This window comes from Apodemus sylvaticus, chromosome X (genome assembly GCF_947179515.1).
Source record: "Apodemus sylvaticus chromosome X, mApoSyl1.1, whole genome shotgun sequence".
Classification (NCBI taxonomy): domain Eukaryota; kingdom Metazoa; phylum Chordata; class Mammalia; order Rodentia; family Muridae; genus Apodemus; species Apodemus sylvaticus.
The window spans coordinates 91,672,878-91,688,833 of NC_067495.1; the positions used below are offsets into that span (position 1 = coordinate 91,672,878).

The 15,956-nt window shown below is 42.9% G+C and overlaps 1 protein-coding gene across 3 annotated transcripts in view; it reads right to left on the reverse strand.

The window, feature by feature from the left end:
- The window catches only part of Btk (Bruton tyrosine kinase), a 43,783-nt gene that overhangs the window by 7,628 nt on the left and 20,199 nt on the right, over positions 1 to 15,956 (reverse strand). For all 3 annotated transcript variants that reach the window (XM_052170741.1, XM_052170740.1, XM_052170739.1), the window contains 10 exons: positions 8,403 to 8,531; positions 7,917 to 7,984; positions 6,016 to 6,203; positions 5,568 to 5,630; positions 4,753 to 4,807; positions 3,727 to 3,806; positions 3,446 to 3,573; positions 1,878 to 1,952; positions 968 to 1,139; positions 237 to 453 (listed from right to left, as the gene is read on the reverse strand). In XM_052170741.1, coding sequence (XP_052026701.1) covers positions 237 to 453; positions 968 to 1,139; positions 1,878 to 1,952; positions 3,446 to 3,573; positions 3,727 to 3,806; positions 4,753 to 4,807; positions 5,568 to 5,630; positions 6,016 to 6,203; positions 7,917 to 7,984; positions 8,403 to 8,531 — 1,175 coding nt within the window. The remainder of the gene's footprint in view (positions 1 to 236; positions 454 to 967; positions 1,140 to 1,877; positions 1,953 to 3,445; positions 3,574 to 3,726; positions 3,807 to 4,752; positions 4,808 to 5,567; positions 5,631 to 6,015; positions 6,204 to 7,916; positions 7,985 to 8,402; positions 8,532 to 15,956) is intronic.

Here is a 15,956-nt window from a genome sequence, read left to right on the forward strand (position 1 = left end):
GTGGGTACTGTTTCCTCATAGGCGGCAAGGACTCAGGATAAGTGGCAGGCCTGTTGGAATTGAGCCTGGAGACAACTGATGGGCTCAACAGTGGGGCAGATGCACACTTAACCTGTAATGATTTCTGAGACAATCCAAATGTCTCAGAAACCTGCAACTGTCTTCGGCAGTGGACGCTATATCTTCCAATGCTCATTCTACCCCTTGATCCCCACCCCATCCTTCTGAGGTCTCACCAGGTCTCTGTGAAGGAACTGCTTTGACTCCAAGTATTCCATTGCTTCACAGACATCTTTGCACATCTCGAGCAGCTGCTGTGTCTGGAAGCGGTGCCGCATCTCCCTCAGGTAGTTCAAGAGGCAGCCATTAGCCATGTACTCAGTGATGATGAAGATGGGGCGCTGTTTGGTGCAGACTCCATACAAGTGCACTAGCTTCTCATGGAAAAGATTCCTGTGGGAGAGGCAAGGAGCTAGTCCTCCCATCTTGTCCCTGCAGACTAGTCATAAAGGGGCAGAGTAGGAAAAGGCCTGACCTAGCATTAAATGTCAAACAAGGTACCATAATAGCAAAGTTATCCTTGCCTTCCCATAACAAACCCCAAAAGTGCCTCAAATGTGGGGGTGGACAGAGATTTGTAGTCCACCAAATGAACAAGAATCAAGTCCAAGCTTAGAAGAATAAGTAAAGCTATAGTCATCATTTCTTTCAAATATCTAATGATGTACATATACCCCAAAATGCTACCGAGAAGGTTCATAACATGCCCAACACTATTTTCAACCAGTATCTAAGTCAGCAAATTGATTACCTTAGCAGTTCTGTAAGGTAACCACCAAAGTCAAACCTCAGAACCTATCCCAAGCTTCTCTCACTGTAAGCCACCTTAGACCACAGTGAGCTGACCTTGCAGCTCTCAGACTCCTTCTACAACTGGATTGAGAGTTGAATTTAGGCTGTAACTCACATCATGACTTTGGCTTCTTCAATGAATTCATCCTCTGACATGGAACCTTCTCTGATCATCTTGATGGCCACATCATATTGGCCCCTCCACTTCCCATATTTCACAACACCGAATTGTCCAGTCCCAAGCTCCTTCAAGAAGGTGAGGTCCTTTGGATCAATTTCCCATGATCCTACCAACAAACACTTGTTGTGATTCTTTGAGGGGGACATGTATATATAATGACTGCAATACATATAAGTTTCCCTACTAAGGAATAAATAGGAAAAAAACGTTAAAGGGAATATTCTGTGGAGTACTAAACTACCTTTCTTTAGTCAATAATTCTCGGGGGGGGGGGGGGGGGGAGGGAAAAGATTACTAGTTGGAGGAATCTGGGAATTTTAGGTACAAATTGGCCAGGAGGCAAGAAGATAGCCAAAACAACCTTCCAAAATTCAGTTACGACAAGGTTAATAATGAACTTAGTTTTAAAAAACTAATGAATTATATTGAATTTTTTATATGATAAAATAAACGGCTGGTGAGGTGGCTCTGTAGGTGAAGGTGCTTGCCACTAAGGTTGAAGACATGAGTTTGATCCCTGAACTTGCATGTTACAGAGAGCCAACTCCCACTTGTCCTCTGACCTATGCGAGTGTGCTAATGCATATGTGTGTTCGCAGACACACAAACAAATAAATGTAAAAATTTAAACCATCAGCAATAAAATCTTTTAGGAATCTGCTTTTGCAGTCCCAGAAGAAACTGCTCAAGGAAGAAAATTTCTAAATATCTTAGTTCTGTCTAGCCCTTCCTAGAGACAGCTGCCACAGAACAGTACATCTTAAGAGCGTTCTAAAAGACAAGGTCTACTGAGGTAATTCTTATGAGCGCCTGTCCATCCAACTCCACAGAAATAAGTAGTTACCATAGCCCAGGCCTGCAGTAGAAGGTGCATTTTTGTTTCGTTTAGACACAGGATATTTCAGCCTGGATATGAGGCCTGAAACAGAGAGGTCACAATGTCAGCCTAGGGGGCTGAGATTCCTTTCACATGCCCATCATCTTAAACTCTCACAATTCTAGTATGGATCTTTCTAATTCATTTTGAATCCCAGAGGATGTCCACTAACCCACAGTGTTTTCTGATGGTTTACCCCCTCATCAAAATTTTTGTGGCAAAAAAAAAAGCCAAGGAAAATAATAATTGAAATATATTCTCTATTGTTGTGTATAGTGGCTTACACCTGTAATTTCTTTAGTCTAGAGACTGAGGCAGGAGAATCACGAATTCAAGGATAGCCTGGGCTACAGAGTAAGTTCCATGCCAGCCTGAATGACATAGTAAGAGCCTGTTTAAAGTAAAAGGTAAACTTCCCCCTCCTGCATACATTGCCTGGGCAGCACAATGGAGCTGGCTCTATTGGTAGGGGCATGGGTGAGCCGGCCCCAAGGGTGTGAGGCAGGAGAGCTGGCCCCACCCCTTGACTGGGCAAAGTGGGAGAACTGACCCTGGTGATGGAGGTACAGGAGAGTGTGTGTGCTGACCAGTTCATATATTTCCCAGGCCCAGATCCAGGGCTCTGAGTTGGCCCACCCCAACATCCACTCCATCTATGGAGCTTGTGAAGAAGTGGGTCCTACAGATCCAAAGCTGCAGGATCTCCATGACCCAAGGCAACAACAGGATTTCCAAGAGGAGTCCTGGCGAGGATTGGTAGTGTACCAGAAGCCAGAGGCCTTGAACCAGACCAATGGCTCATTGCAATGAACATTTGCAAGTAAGGCTGTTTAGGGAAAAGGGTGTACTGTGAGATACATCATGATACGCTGCTGTAGCTTCCAGGGCCAGATCATTTGTTTGTTTGTCTTTAATTTCTATTTTTATTTTTTGCTTTCTTTGGGGAGGGAAGTTGCAAGGGCAGAAGGCAGATATTGAAGGGATGGGGAGATGAGCGAGACAGGGGTGCATGATGTGAAATTTATGAAGAATTAATAAAAAATGTAAAGAATTGTTTGAAAATGTAAAGCCAGGTGTGGTGGCACATGCTTTAATTCTAGCAATGGAAGGCAGAGGCCGAGACTGAGGCAGGTAGATCTCTGGTTTACAGAATGAGTTCCATAAGAGACAGGGCTCTGTAGAGAAATTCTGTCTTGAAAAAACACAAGAAAACAAGCAAGACTGAGAAAGTTGTTCAACAGTAGAACACTCGCCTAGATATGTGCTAATTGTCGCATATATGACGTCACAGGCCTCGCAGGTCTTGGTACTAACAATGTTGGGTTCAATTCCCTGGCACTACATTTAAAAAAAAAAGTCAATCCCTATTAGATGTGCTGTGTGACTACATCTTGACTAGAACCCTATCCAGCTTCAAAGGGACTAACTTTCCTAACTAATTCGCACTGCCTGTTATGACTACTCTCCCGCTCATTGGTTCGCCTTGCATTGCTTCTCTCTGTGTGTGAGCCTTCTCAGCTGCCTGTGGTCCTCACCTGCAGAGTTATGTTGATGGTAGTTAATGAGCTCAGGGATGGTGCTGAAGAGGTGTTTCTCAGCCAGGTAATACTGGCTCTGCGGCGTGGAACACACAACGTAATGGCGTATCACCCCTTGAGGCTCCCTGAAGAAATTAGATTCAGTCAGTAACTTGGGACAGTGAAGTGAGGTGAGTTTTAAGTTTAAGGCTGAGAAAGTGAGAGAGGCAGACCATCAGGAAGGGTTGGGGGGTTGCCCTTGACCTTTGACCCCATGGCTTTGGAACAGTGACACTTACCCTGTAGATTTAGCAAACACAGACACAGTGTATTTTCCAGCTTTGCTGGAGTCTCTGACAATGAAACCTCCTTCTTTCCCCTGAAACAAGTCAAAAGAAGTTCACTCTAAAAGAAAAATGGTGTTTTGCTGGGCAGTGGTGGTGCACGCCTTTAATCCCAGCACTTGGGAGGCAGAGGCAAGAGGATTTCTGAGTTCGAGTCCAGCCTGGTCTACAGAGTGAGTTCCAGGACAGCCAGGGCTACAGAGAAACCCTGTCTCAGAAAACCAAAAAAGAAAAAAGAAAAAGAAAAGAAAAGAAAAAGAAAACGGTGTTTTGTTGGAAATTGGTTCTAATGGTTTGTCTGATTTTGGCTCCCAAAAGTAGTGCTTCCAGACCTCAGGGTCCCTGCCCCAAGCTGGTTTTAATTGATAATAAAGAATTGTCATGCAGCCAATGGCTGGGAAAGGAGATGAGGAGGGACTTTTAGTTGGGCAAGGGACTGAGAGGGACGGGAAGAAGAGAATCACCCTGACATGGAGGCAGAGGGATCCGATTTAAGAGCTGCAGAAGAAGAAAAAGAACTGCAGGAGAGAAACCATCTAGCAGTGTAGGTGGAAAGCACCCTATGGTGTGCTGCCCAGAAAGTAATAGACCAGCAAAGACAAAATATAGATTTCGAAGATGTTAAACCAGGAATACCTGAGGGAATTGTGTGCTAGCTGTGGGGAGGTTTAGAAGTGCCCAACCATTGAACCATTGCAATCATTGATTGTAAGGCATATCAAACTTAGCTGGCTCCAGGAGCCAAAGCAGTTTAACAAGTTCACTGCTACAGTGTTTGTGTCTGCATCGTACCTGGCCAAGCTTGGGAGACAGAAAATAGAATACCCCTGATTTTCCACACAAGGTCCATGCTGGAGGTGCAATCTTTTTACTTTTAATGCGTCAAAAGGTCAAACTGGGACTCCAGTTTAAAGTTGGGCCTAATTCTGGGTTTTGCTTATTGTGTACAGAAAATGCATTTTGCTTGTGGCCTGAACTCACCTCTTGCTTTAGCAGTTGCTCAGCTTGACTTCGAGTCATGTGCTTGGAATACCACCTGCAAAGAGAGCGTGCTTAGCTGGCTTCTAGGCCATGACCAAGGGTCCTGGAAGTTTGAGCATCCTCTAGGGCTCACTAGTACTATAATTCCATCACTTCATTCAAATGCTATCAAGGACCTGTCAATCATCCACACAGCCTACTTTAGCTCTTCTGAAGCCCAAGTTGGCATTACGAACTCATGGATACAGAGAGTAGAGGGCAGACAGGGAGCCGGATTGGTAGGGAAAATATTAGGGACTGGCTCACTCAAGGACAACCCACTTCAGTAATGAGAAAAAAAGGACACTGCTTCAATTTTGGTGTTTTCATGCTTTCAGATGTTTTCTGTGAGAGTTTCAGTTCTTTGAATGAGATTCTTCTGAATTTAAGAGCCTGAGAACCTCGCCAGCACTCATCTGTATAGGGATTTGGGGGTGGGTATCCCAGCAAGATACAGACACTAATTTGGCATGGTGGCATCATTTGCCTGAGTTGGTACTGATTTTAAAATCAATCTTGAAATAAACAAAGTTTGTTTAAAAGTCTGTTTTAAAAAAAAGCCAGTCCATAGTGGCAATCCCAGTGCTCAGAAGGCAGAGGCACGTTGATCTCTTTGAGTTCAAGACCAATCTGGTCTACAGCACAAATTCCAGAACAGTCAAAAGTACAAAGAGAGACCCTGGCTTGAAAATCAAGCAAACTGAAATATTAAAAAAGTATATACTGTACTTTGTGTCTTCTGCAAGTTTGTGTGCTGACAACAGAAACATACTCACTCATACATCTCTATGGAGTCCTCTGCTTCAGTGACGTAGTTACTAGGGATGTAGCCTTCTTGCCTGTAGAGGAGACAATATGATCATGCAGGGCTTTTTTACCCTCAAGCAGACACATTCCTGGAGCTGCTTCCCTAAGCTCAAACAAAATCTCAAATAGAGATAGAAATATATCCATTAAAGAAGACCACGTCTCTAGTGCATAATTAAGCCAGTGAAAGGCAAAGCTTCTCAACTTCGGCATTCCATGAATGCACATCACCACAGATGTTCTTTGAGGTGACAGATGTTGCATCTCAAGCTGTACACTGGGAAATACTTGAAGGGAGAATGTATTCATCTTGTTGTGAGGAGAACAAACTCCAATCCAAATCCGGAATAGGAGAATCGCGTTTGTGTGCAGGTGTAGTGGGCAGGCAAAAACTTAGGAGGGGCTGCACGAACTCACCCATTTTTATCTCGTGCTCGCCACCATGGTAGGTTGCTCTCCTCCAGGATAAAATACTCCTCGCCCTTTCGCAATTGTAAGTCATTTGCATTCATTGGCATATAATCATAAAGGGCCACAACCTTTTTCAGCTCATTTGTGGAGATTGGTGCTGCTGTTGGCTCAGGGGGCAGCGGTTTTTTCAAGATCTGTGTGGTTAGGAGGACGACAAGTACAAGGGGAGAAGGTTGGCTAGCTGTCAAGCACTCCCCTCCTCCCTTCCAACTTTATGATTTGCAGAAGAAAGAAACCATTCTAACCCATATCAGGCATAATCAATATTTTAGTCAACATACGTTCCACAACCATTTGACCCTCAAGTACATACTCCCTACTTGGGAACACATGAAGATAACCTAAGGGGTGTTTCAACACTCTTATCTTCAAGAAGTTTCCAACTGACTACTATATCACATTTTCTGGGAGTAGGACCCAAACATTAGCATTCTTTATCTGAGACCTAGAAATCTGTTTGGCACTTAAGTAGTACATGGATCCAGTAATTGATTCAGAACCTCAGACTCCTTCTTTGCAAAATGATTACAATAAAACCTCCTAAAATCAAAATGGAGTCCCAAATCAAGATTTTTAAAATTATATTTATTCTCTCTGTGTATGTCTGCCTGTCTGTCTGTCTGTCTCTGTCTCCCCGTTTGTGTGTATATGTGTGTGTGTGTGTCATGTGTGTGTTCATGCACATGTTTCACAATGTACACATGAAAGTTACAGTACAACTCTCCCCTAATCATGTGTATTCCAAGAATCAAACTCAGGTTGTCACGCTTGGTGGCAATTGTCTTTATTTGACAACCCATCTCAACAGCCCCCCAAAAATCAAATTTTGGAGTAAAATGTTAGCCAGGGAGAGTGAAACATGGATGTAATCCCAGAACTCAGAGGACAGAGGCAGATAAAGAGTTTGAGGCTAGCTAAACATAATACGACACATCTGCAATGCCTGCACTTGGGAGAGGGATGAAGGATGATGAGCAGTTCAAGACCATCGGAAACTACTTTTGAGTATATAATGAGACCCAATTGTAAAGTATGAAAGAGAATAAGAGAAGCAGATGGGAAATAGTGGTAGCATCTAAATGTGTCTCGGGGCTAAATTCTTTTCACCTTACTTTATGTTTGAAAACACTTTTGACTGAAAACAATAAGCTGGGCATGGTGACCTTTAGTCACACTACTCTGGAGGCCAAGGCAGGCAGATCTCTGTGAGTTTGAGGTCAGCCTGTGTACAAGGTAAGATCCAGGATATCTGACACTATACAGTGAGGCCTCATTTCAAAAACAAACAAACAAACAAACAAACAAACAAAGTGATAGAGTTAAATAGCTGCCAATAGCTACCCACTAGCCGTTGTCTTATTGAAGAGGAAATCTAAGTAGATGGGCAGACCCTTTTGCTCAGCATAATACCAGTGAGTACTCCCAAATTCTAGGCAAGTCTAAGACTCTGGTGTGTGCTCAGTGTTTGACAATATTTCTTGTTGTCATTTGACACAGAGTTTCTCTGTGTAGCCCTGGCTGGCTGTCCTGGAACTCACTTCTGTAGACCAGGTAGGCTTCAAACTCAAGAGATCCACCTGCCTCTGCCTCCCAAATGCTCAGATTAAATATGTGAACCACCACTCTGTGTGTGTGTGTGTGTGTGTGTGTGTGTGTGTTTGAGACAAGATCTCTGGCTGTCCTGGAACTCACTCTTAGATCAGACTGTCCTCACAAAGATCCACCTGCTCCTGCCCCTACCCCTCCCTCTCCCCCTGCCAAATGCTGGGACTAAAGGTGTGTGCCAGCATGCCCAGTGACAACAAATTTTTATTTAACCCACAGTTGTATGCAATTTCCCTTTGTACCTGATCTTCCTCTGGGGTAGGGGGAAGTGGCTTTTTTGTTTTTCGATGAGAACTCCCAGGTTTTAAGCCTGTAAAACAAGAAGCTAGTGGTAACATAAAATACACTTTAGGCGAGGACCTTCAGACAGCCTTGGTCCTGGGCGTTGTTGTTGTATGCACTGCCTTTATGCAAGTCAGAAAGAGATTCTTGGTGCTTAGTCACACATCTGAGCATACCAGTTGATTTTCAGCCACCATTAACTAATCCCTCCCCCTAGTGGTGAAAATGTGCAAAAAATGTGTTGTGTCCTTAAATTTGACAGACTCCTGAGAATGTGATGAAAATAATGTAAAAGGAAAGAGAAATCAATATGGGGACCCACTTATATAAAGCCTTGGGTACCATCCTCAACAAAACACACACTCACACACACACACACACACACACACACACACACAAAGAGGAGTGGGGTAGGGGAAGGGAGTTGTATTGATTAGATATCTTACTTCCATTCCTGTTCTCCAAAATTTGGCAGCCCATAGCATTCTTGGCTGTCTGAGAGCAGCAGAGATATTGTCCATCAATCCAGAAGCAAGGATGGTATTTCTGTACCAGGTCACTGTTGTACCGGATTACTGTTGCAAGAGAGAGGAGAGACCACATAGATCGTGCCAGAGGATATGCTATCTGCCTGTTTTCTCTTTGGCAGGAGTGTTGAGCATCAACCACTCTGAAGGACACAGAAAGCAAGCAGCCCAGTTGGATCATAGGTGTCGCCTGGCCTGCCTGTGTGCACTGACCCGAAGAGTTTCCTTCCCAGTTGTCTTTAGTGCTCTGTCATAATGAGTATCCTCCAACCGACACAATAAGATAAGCTGATAGCTCCAGAACCCGACGACAAAGATACTATCTATGTTTTCTCGGTATTCATTATCTTGCAAGGCACTTGTGAGTTGTGAGTGGTGTTTATTTGTCAGATGGGGGAAATAAATGTGCCCAGATTCAACTCATTCTGTATTTTAGTACACCAATTTCCTGATTTCCACTTTTTTTCTTGTTTGTTGAGACATTTTTTTTTTCTTGTTTGTTGAGACAGAGTCTCAAGCTGTAGCCCAGGCTGGTCTAAAATTCATGATGTGGCCTGGGGGGGTAGGCTTATACTCAAAATTAATGACCTCTGCCTTAGTCTCTCATGTCTTGAGATTCCAGGTGTAAGCCACTCTGCCCAGATCCTGAGTCACAGGATTTAGTGATCTCTGCCTTCGGCAGACCTTAAAACATCAGGCTTTTTATGTGTGTAGAATAGTCATCATTGCAGAGCTTGAGGGAAATTGCAAGTGAGTCTGCCTTTAGGAAAAACCAAAGGCACATACCAAACAAACAAACAAACAAACAAACAAACAAACAAGTTCCTCAGCTCCTCAATCACTAAGGCAGGCAAGTGTGTGTATGGGGGGAGGGGTTATAATCTTATTGCCAAACAGATATATGCAATTCCATTTCCCTCACGGGGCAGAAAAGCAGGCTCAAAAAAAATCTCCCAGAAATTAAAGTAATTGGCACAAAGCAGTTTGCATATAGGTGTAATCACTGTTCATAATTCATTTATTCAGTGGCATCCCAAGAACCTTACAATGTGGTCAATGCCAAAAGTATGTTTTGTCTTATTGTTTTTTTGGGTTTTGGTTTTTGGATTTTGGTTTTATTTTCATTTTTAGAGAGAGAGAGAGAGAGAGAGAGAGAGAGAGAGAGAGAGAGAGAGAGAGAAGAAAAATCTAAAGTTGGGTGGGTAGGGAGGTGAGGAGGATTATCTCAGATTCTAGGAAGAGTTGGGGAAGGAAGAACACATAATCATCATCAAAGTATATTATATGAAAAACAATTTAGTTTTTAAAATGCATCTAGGGCAGGGCAGACAGACAGGTGGTGAAAGGACTTATGACTGAAGCCTAGCAGCCTGAACTGCATTCCCAGACCTCACTTAAAAAGCTACTGGGGGGGGGGGGGGGCTGGAGAGATGGCTCAATGGTTAAGAGCACTGACTGCTCTTCTAAATGGTCCTGAGTTCAAATCCCAGCAACCACATGGTGGTTCACAACCATCTGTAATGGGATCCGATGCCCTCTTTTTGTGTGTCCGAAAACATATTTATTGGTTGTTGTTATTGTTATAAATAATTTTTTTTAAAAAAAGCTAAATGTGACAGTGCAAATCCCTAACTCTAGCATTCCTTCAGAGATGGATGTTAAAGAGAAGAGAATCCACCAGAAGTTTGAATGTGTAACACAGTAGCAAAAGGGAGAGAGCCTGGCTCAGAAATAAGATGGAAGGTGAGAAACAACTCAGCCAAAGTTCCCTTCTGAACTCACAAACGGCCTCCACATATAAATGCCCACACTGACATTCATAATCAAACAAATATATTGAGAGGCATCTAGGGACCATGATGTCTGATAACAGAGAGAAGTAAATTCAGTGGCAACAACTGGCAACCGTGAGCACTAGGAACAAGAGCCACTCGCATATCACTGCTAAGTATTTCTGGGCAGTGGTGGCGCACACCTGTAATCCCAGCACGTGGGAAGCAGAGGCAGGTGGATTTCTGAGTTCGAGGCCAGCCTGGTCTACAGAGTGAGTTCCAGGACAGCCAGGGCTATACAGAGAAACCCTGTCTCGAAAAACCAAAAACCAAACCAAAACAAAAAGAACAAACCCAAAATCTTCCAGTGCAGAAAGTAACTTGAAAGTTATTTTGTTGCTATTGTTGTTGTTGTCAGCTGGGTGGTTGCTTGGTCTGGTTCTGGGTTTTCCAGATAGGGTTTCCTTGTGTAACCCAAAGTAGCACTTGGGAGGCTGAGGCAGGAAGAGCAGAAGTTCCAGGTTTGGCTGGGGAAAATGCAATACAAAATCCTGAAGCTGAGGCTGTGGGTCAGTTGAGAGAGCACTTATTTAGCATGCACAAAGACCCCAGGTTCAACCCCTGGCACCTCATATAACAGGTGTAGTGGCATATTAGTGATCCCAGGACTAAGTAAGGAAAGGCAGAAGGACAAGACTATCCATCCAATTTTGAGACCATCCTGGGTTACATGAAACTCTCTGTCTCTCTCAAAAAAAATCAACAACAAAAACAAACAACAAGCCCACCAAAAACTAACCAAACAACAACAAAAATAAAAGAAACAAAAAACATGACCTTTTTTGATGCTTCTCACAACATGAACTTTTGCGGGTAGGGGTGGTGCTAGACATTGAAATGGAGGCCTTGAGCATGGTAGACAAGTGCTGGACCACTGAGCAACATTCCCAGCTTTTCATCATGACCTTAGAGACTTTTATCCACTCTCCCCTGCCAATTTCTCAATGTTCCTCTGCACCATGATCAAGCGCAGGGTGGGTGGCAGTTATATCACCTATAGACACTTTTAAAACAGTAATGTAGAGCTGGAGAGAAGGCCTGAGTTCAATTGCCAGCAACAACGTGATGGCTCACCACCATCTGTAATGGAATCCAATGCCCTCTTCTGGTGTGTCTGAAGATGGCTGCAATGTACACATATAAATAAAATAAATAAAATAAAAAAATTTTTAAAGTAATGTAAGGGGCTGGAGAGATGGCTCAGTGGATAAGAGCAGTCACTGCTCTTCCAGAGATCCTGAGTTCAATTCCCAGCAATCACATGGTGGCTCACAACCATCCATAACGAGATCTGACGCCCTCTTCTGGTGTCTGAAGACAGCTACAGTGTACTTACACATACAATAATAAATAAATCTTAAAAAAAAAAAAAGTAATGTAATACAAGTGGCCAAAAGTCTAGATAGCTTTAATTATTAGCAGGCACTGATATTTCTAAATAATGTCTGCTTGGGCTAATTGCTTTGATCACAGTCACTCTCTGCTTCCCCCCACCAGGCTATACCTTTCACCAAAGGGTTTCAAGACCTCCAGCTCTTCTGTGTCTTGTACAGGAAGGTCAGAGCACCAGTGGAAACTGCTAGACGACCTAACAACTGCCCACTCTGACAATCTAGTCTATGCTTGTATGCTACTAAGGGGAAATTAAACTTCCTGCAGTCTCCTTTTGCAGTATACTTGTTCAGACACCTCTCAGCACTGGATGTAGTGTGCCATGCCTTTAATTGTAGCATTCAGAAGGCTGAAGCTGGCAGATATCTGTGAGTTCAGGCTATCCTGGACGGGAAGTTCTAGGTCTAAAGTTCCAGGTCATGAAAAGCTATATAGTGAGACTGTCAGAAAGAAAGAAAGGAAGAAAGAAAGGAAGGAAGGAAGGAAGGAAGAAAGGAAGGAAGGAAGGAAGGAAGGAAGGAAGGAAGGGGGCTGGAGAGATGGCCCAGAGGTTAAGAGCACTGACTGATCTTCCAGAGGTCCTAAGTTCAATTCCCAGCAATCACATGGTGGCTCACAACCATCTGTAATGAGATCTGACGCCCTCTTCCAGTGTGTCTGAAGACAGCTAGAGTGTACTCATACACATAAAATAAATCTAAAAAGGAAGGAAGGAAGGAAGGAAGGAAGGAAGGAAGGAAGGAAGGAAAGAAGGAAGGAAAGACTTATAGGGTCCATTTCTGTAAGCCCAGCAATTGGGAGTCTCAGGCAAGAGGATAGGTAAACTAAAACAAGTCCCAGGCCAGCCTGGGAAAGTAGTAAGACTCTAGCCCCCATAACAACAAAAGAGAACCATTTACTTTCCATAATAATGTCTGTTTCTTAAGAAGTCTCTTGGGGAAGGACTGCTGTAGAGTTGGCTTAGCTGTTAAGAGCACTTGCAGAGGACTTGGTTTTGATCCCCAGTACCCACATGGTAATGACAACCATATGTGACCCCACTTCTAGGAGAACTGATGCCCTCTTCAGACCTCTGCAGCCGCTAAGTATGCGTGAGGCGCACATGGATATCTGCAGTCAAAACACTAACATACATAAAATAAAACAAGTTTTAAAAGACTCTTAGGGATTGGTAGCTAATGGTAGAATGGTTGCCTAATCTGTGTAGCCAGGCATGCTGCATTATGCCTTGCAATCTCAGCACTTGGAAGTCTAAAGTAGGAGGATTGCCATGAGTCTGAGACCAGTCTAAGATGCACAGTGAGTTTTAAGCCAGCCTAGTCTACAAGGTGAGGCCCTATCTCAAAACAAGACAAAGCAAAACAGCACAACAACATTTTGTTGACTATTTGGAGCTGGTATTTCCAGCTACTTAAAAGAGAATTATGAAAGCAGGGTATTCAATCAGGAGAATTTAGTGGGGCTGGAAAGATCACTCAGTGGTAAAGAGCACTGACTGCTCTTCCAGAGGTCCTGAGTTCAATTCCCAGCAACCACATGGTGGCTCACAACCATCTGTAATGGAATCTGATGCCCTCTTCTGGTGTGTCTGAAGACAGCTGCAGTATACTCACATACATTAAATAATTAAATAAATCTTTTTTTTTTTTTTTTTTAAGGAGAGCTTAGAGAAGACTACTTGGCTTCAGCCACATAGAGATAGGCCATCAGGGAAGCAAAATGGTTGGTACTTCGTCTCAGAGTACTTGAAAACCTGGTCTATTCACATTGCTTGCAGACTGTCTGAAATTCTGTTTTAGACATGAAGGATTCACTGCCCATATTTTTTGTTGAAGCTTTGCCTATGCCCTTAATTTTGGTGAGGTCAGGACAATCGTTAAATTTGAAGGTCAGTTAGGATAGGCTTTATTGAGCTTGACCTAACAGATTCAGAAATAAATGTGAGGCTGAGGTATATAGTTCAACAACAGATCATGTGCTTAGCATGAACAAGGCTCTGGTTTTATGTATTAGCACTAAAGAAGAGGAAGAGAAGGGATAAAAATATCTGTTGTGTTTTAATGTTGAAGTGTCTGGTGTGTTCAAGAAAAATGGAATAAAAGAGCCCATGGCTAAGTCCTATGGAGATGGCCATTTTTATGGAAAGCATCATTGAGAAAACTACTACAAACCAGGTGTTATGACTCACACTTACAGTCCTAGCACTGGTAAGGCTTAAGCAGAAGAATGGCTGTAAGTTTAATACCAGCCTGGGATATAATGTGAGATATTGTAATAAACAAAATAAAACAAAAATAGGAAAGGGGACAGTGAGATGGCTGCAGGTAAAAGCACCTGCCACCAAATCTGATGACCTGACTCCAGTCCCCAGATTCCATGTGGTAGACAGAGAGAGCTGAACCCCACAAGGCTAGTTGCCCTCTGACTTCCAGACTTGCATCGTGACACACAAATGCACTCAAACTAAATCAATAAGGGGAAAAGGGAAAAGAAGGAGAGAAGAAAAGGAAAAGGAGGAAAGGGGAAGAAGGAGAAGGAAGAAGGCGAAGCAGGGGGTAAGAAGGTGGTAGAGGAGGAGGAGAAGGAGCAGAAGTCTTTGACTTTGCATTTTGGTGTTTTCCACTTGATGTTTTTTAACCTTAGAGAGTGATAGTATCATTCTAATAGGACTTGATGTTCCTAATAAAGATTTTTGGTTGCTGTTTTTGAGACAGAGTCTCACTATGTAGCCCTGGGTGACCTAGAGCTCTCTATGTAGACCAAGCGAGCCTGGAATTCACAAAGAACCTCCTGCCTCTGCCTTCTGAGTGTTGGAATTAAAGGTGTGTACCACTACAACAAGCAGGACAGATCTTTTCTTTTTTCATTATTAGTAGTTAGGTCTAACCTGACATTATTAAGACTTTCATCTAGCTGGGCAGTGGTGACGCATGCCTTTAATCCCAGCACTTGGGAGGCAGAGGCAGGAGGATTTCTGAGTTCAAGGCCAGCCTGGTTTACAGAGTGAGTTCAGGACAGTCAGGGCTAAACAGAGAAACCCTGTCTTGAAAAAAACCAAAAACAGACTTTCAACTAAATCGTTCAGAATGAGAACTATTTCTAACAAATAGTATTGTTAGAATAGAATGCTCCTACTTTGTCTTGTGACACACAATACTTTGTGGTATATCCAAATCAGTTTGAAAATGTATATTAAAGGTGTCTTCAGCAAAACAGAAGACAATGCAAAACTGTCTGTCCCTAGCCACACAGTCTAGGGACCATTAACAAAAGAGCTTAAGTGACAGTGTTTCTGCTATCTTAGCTTCATGTTTAGCTTCTGGTCATTTTGGTTAATGATCTTGGTTTGGAAATGAGTGTTCAAAGCATGAAAGAACTGCTAACTCACACATTTCTCCTTAACTTGTCCTCAGATAGTCTGCCCATGGTTTCCTGTTTCCTAACTAACTCACTGTCAGCCAGCGTTGCAGAACCTAGGTTGGTGGTAGGTACTTACTCCCATAGAAAATTCAATATGCCTGTCTTTTTTTTTTTAATCAATTGTTTTCCATGTGCAAGACATTGAATGAAACACTGTCAATAAAATCAAAGTGGTTCAAATATAGGTGCCCTCTTTAGTTCTTTTCTTTTTGTTTGTTTTGTTTGTTTGGTTGGTTTGTTTTGTTTTTGAGACAGGGTTTCTCTGTGTAGCCCTGGCTGTCCTGGAACCCACTCTGTAGACCAGGCTGGCCTCGAACTCAGAAATCCCCCTGCCTCTGCCTCCCAGAGTGCTGGGATTACAGGCGTGCGCCACCACCGCCCGGCACTAAGGACTTTCTAGTTCTTATATTAGTCTTTATGAATATGTCTCTGGCTCAGAAAATAGTATGTTCATTTTGAGACTGGAGTCTCAAGCCTGTATCCAAACTTCACCATTGAATAGCTATACGCTCATGAGTGGCTATGTTACTTCTTTGAGCCTCAATTCTTGCACCTGAAAATAGGAGAGTCATAAAGCCATTGTGAGGATTAAATGAGCCGATGCATTTGAAGCACTTATCATAGACTATGGAACATAGTATATGCCTGTGAGGTGCTATGGTTGCTATTAGCCCAAGGTTATTGTGAGAATGAAACCCAATAATACATACAAGTTACTTCACTCAGTGTCTGGGGCACAGTAAGAATTCGATAAATAAATGGTCCTTTTCTTCTTTTCCTCTTTTATCTTCAAAGAATTGGTGATTATAATTTGTACTATTTATATTTT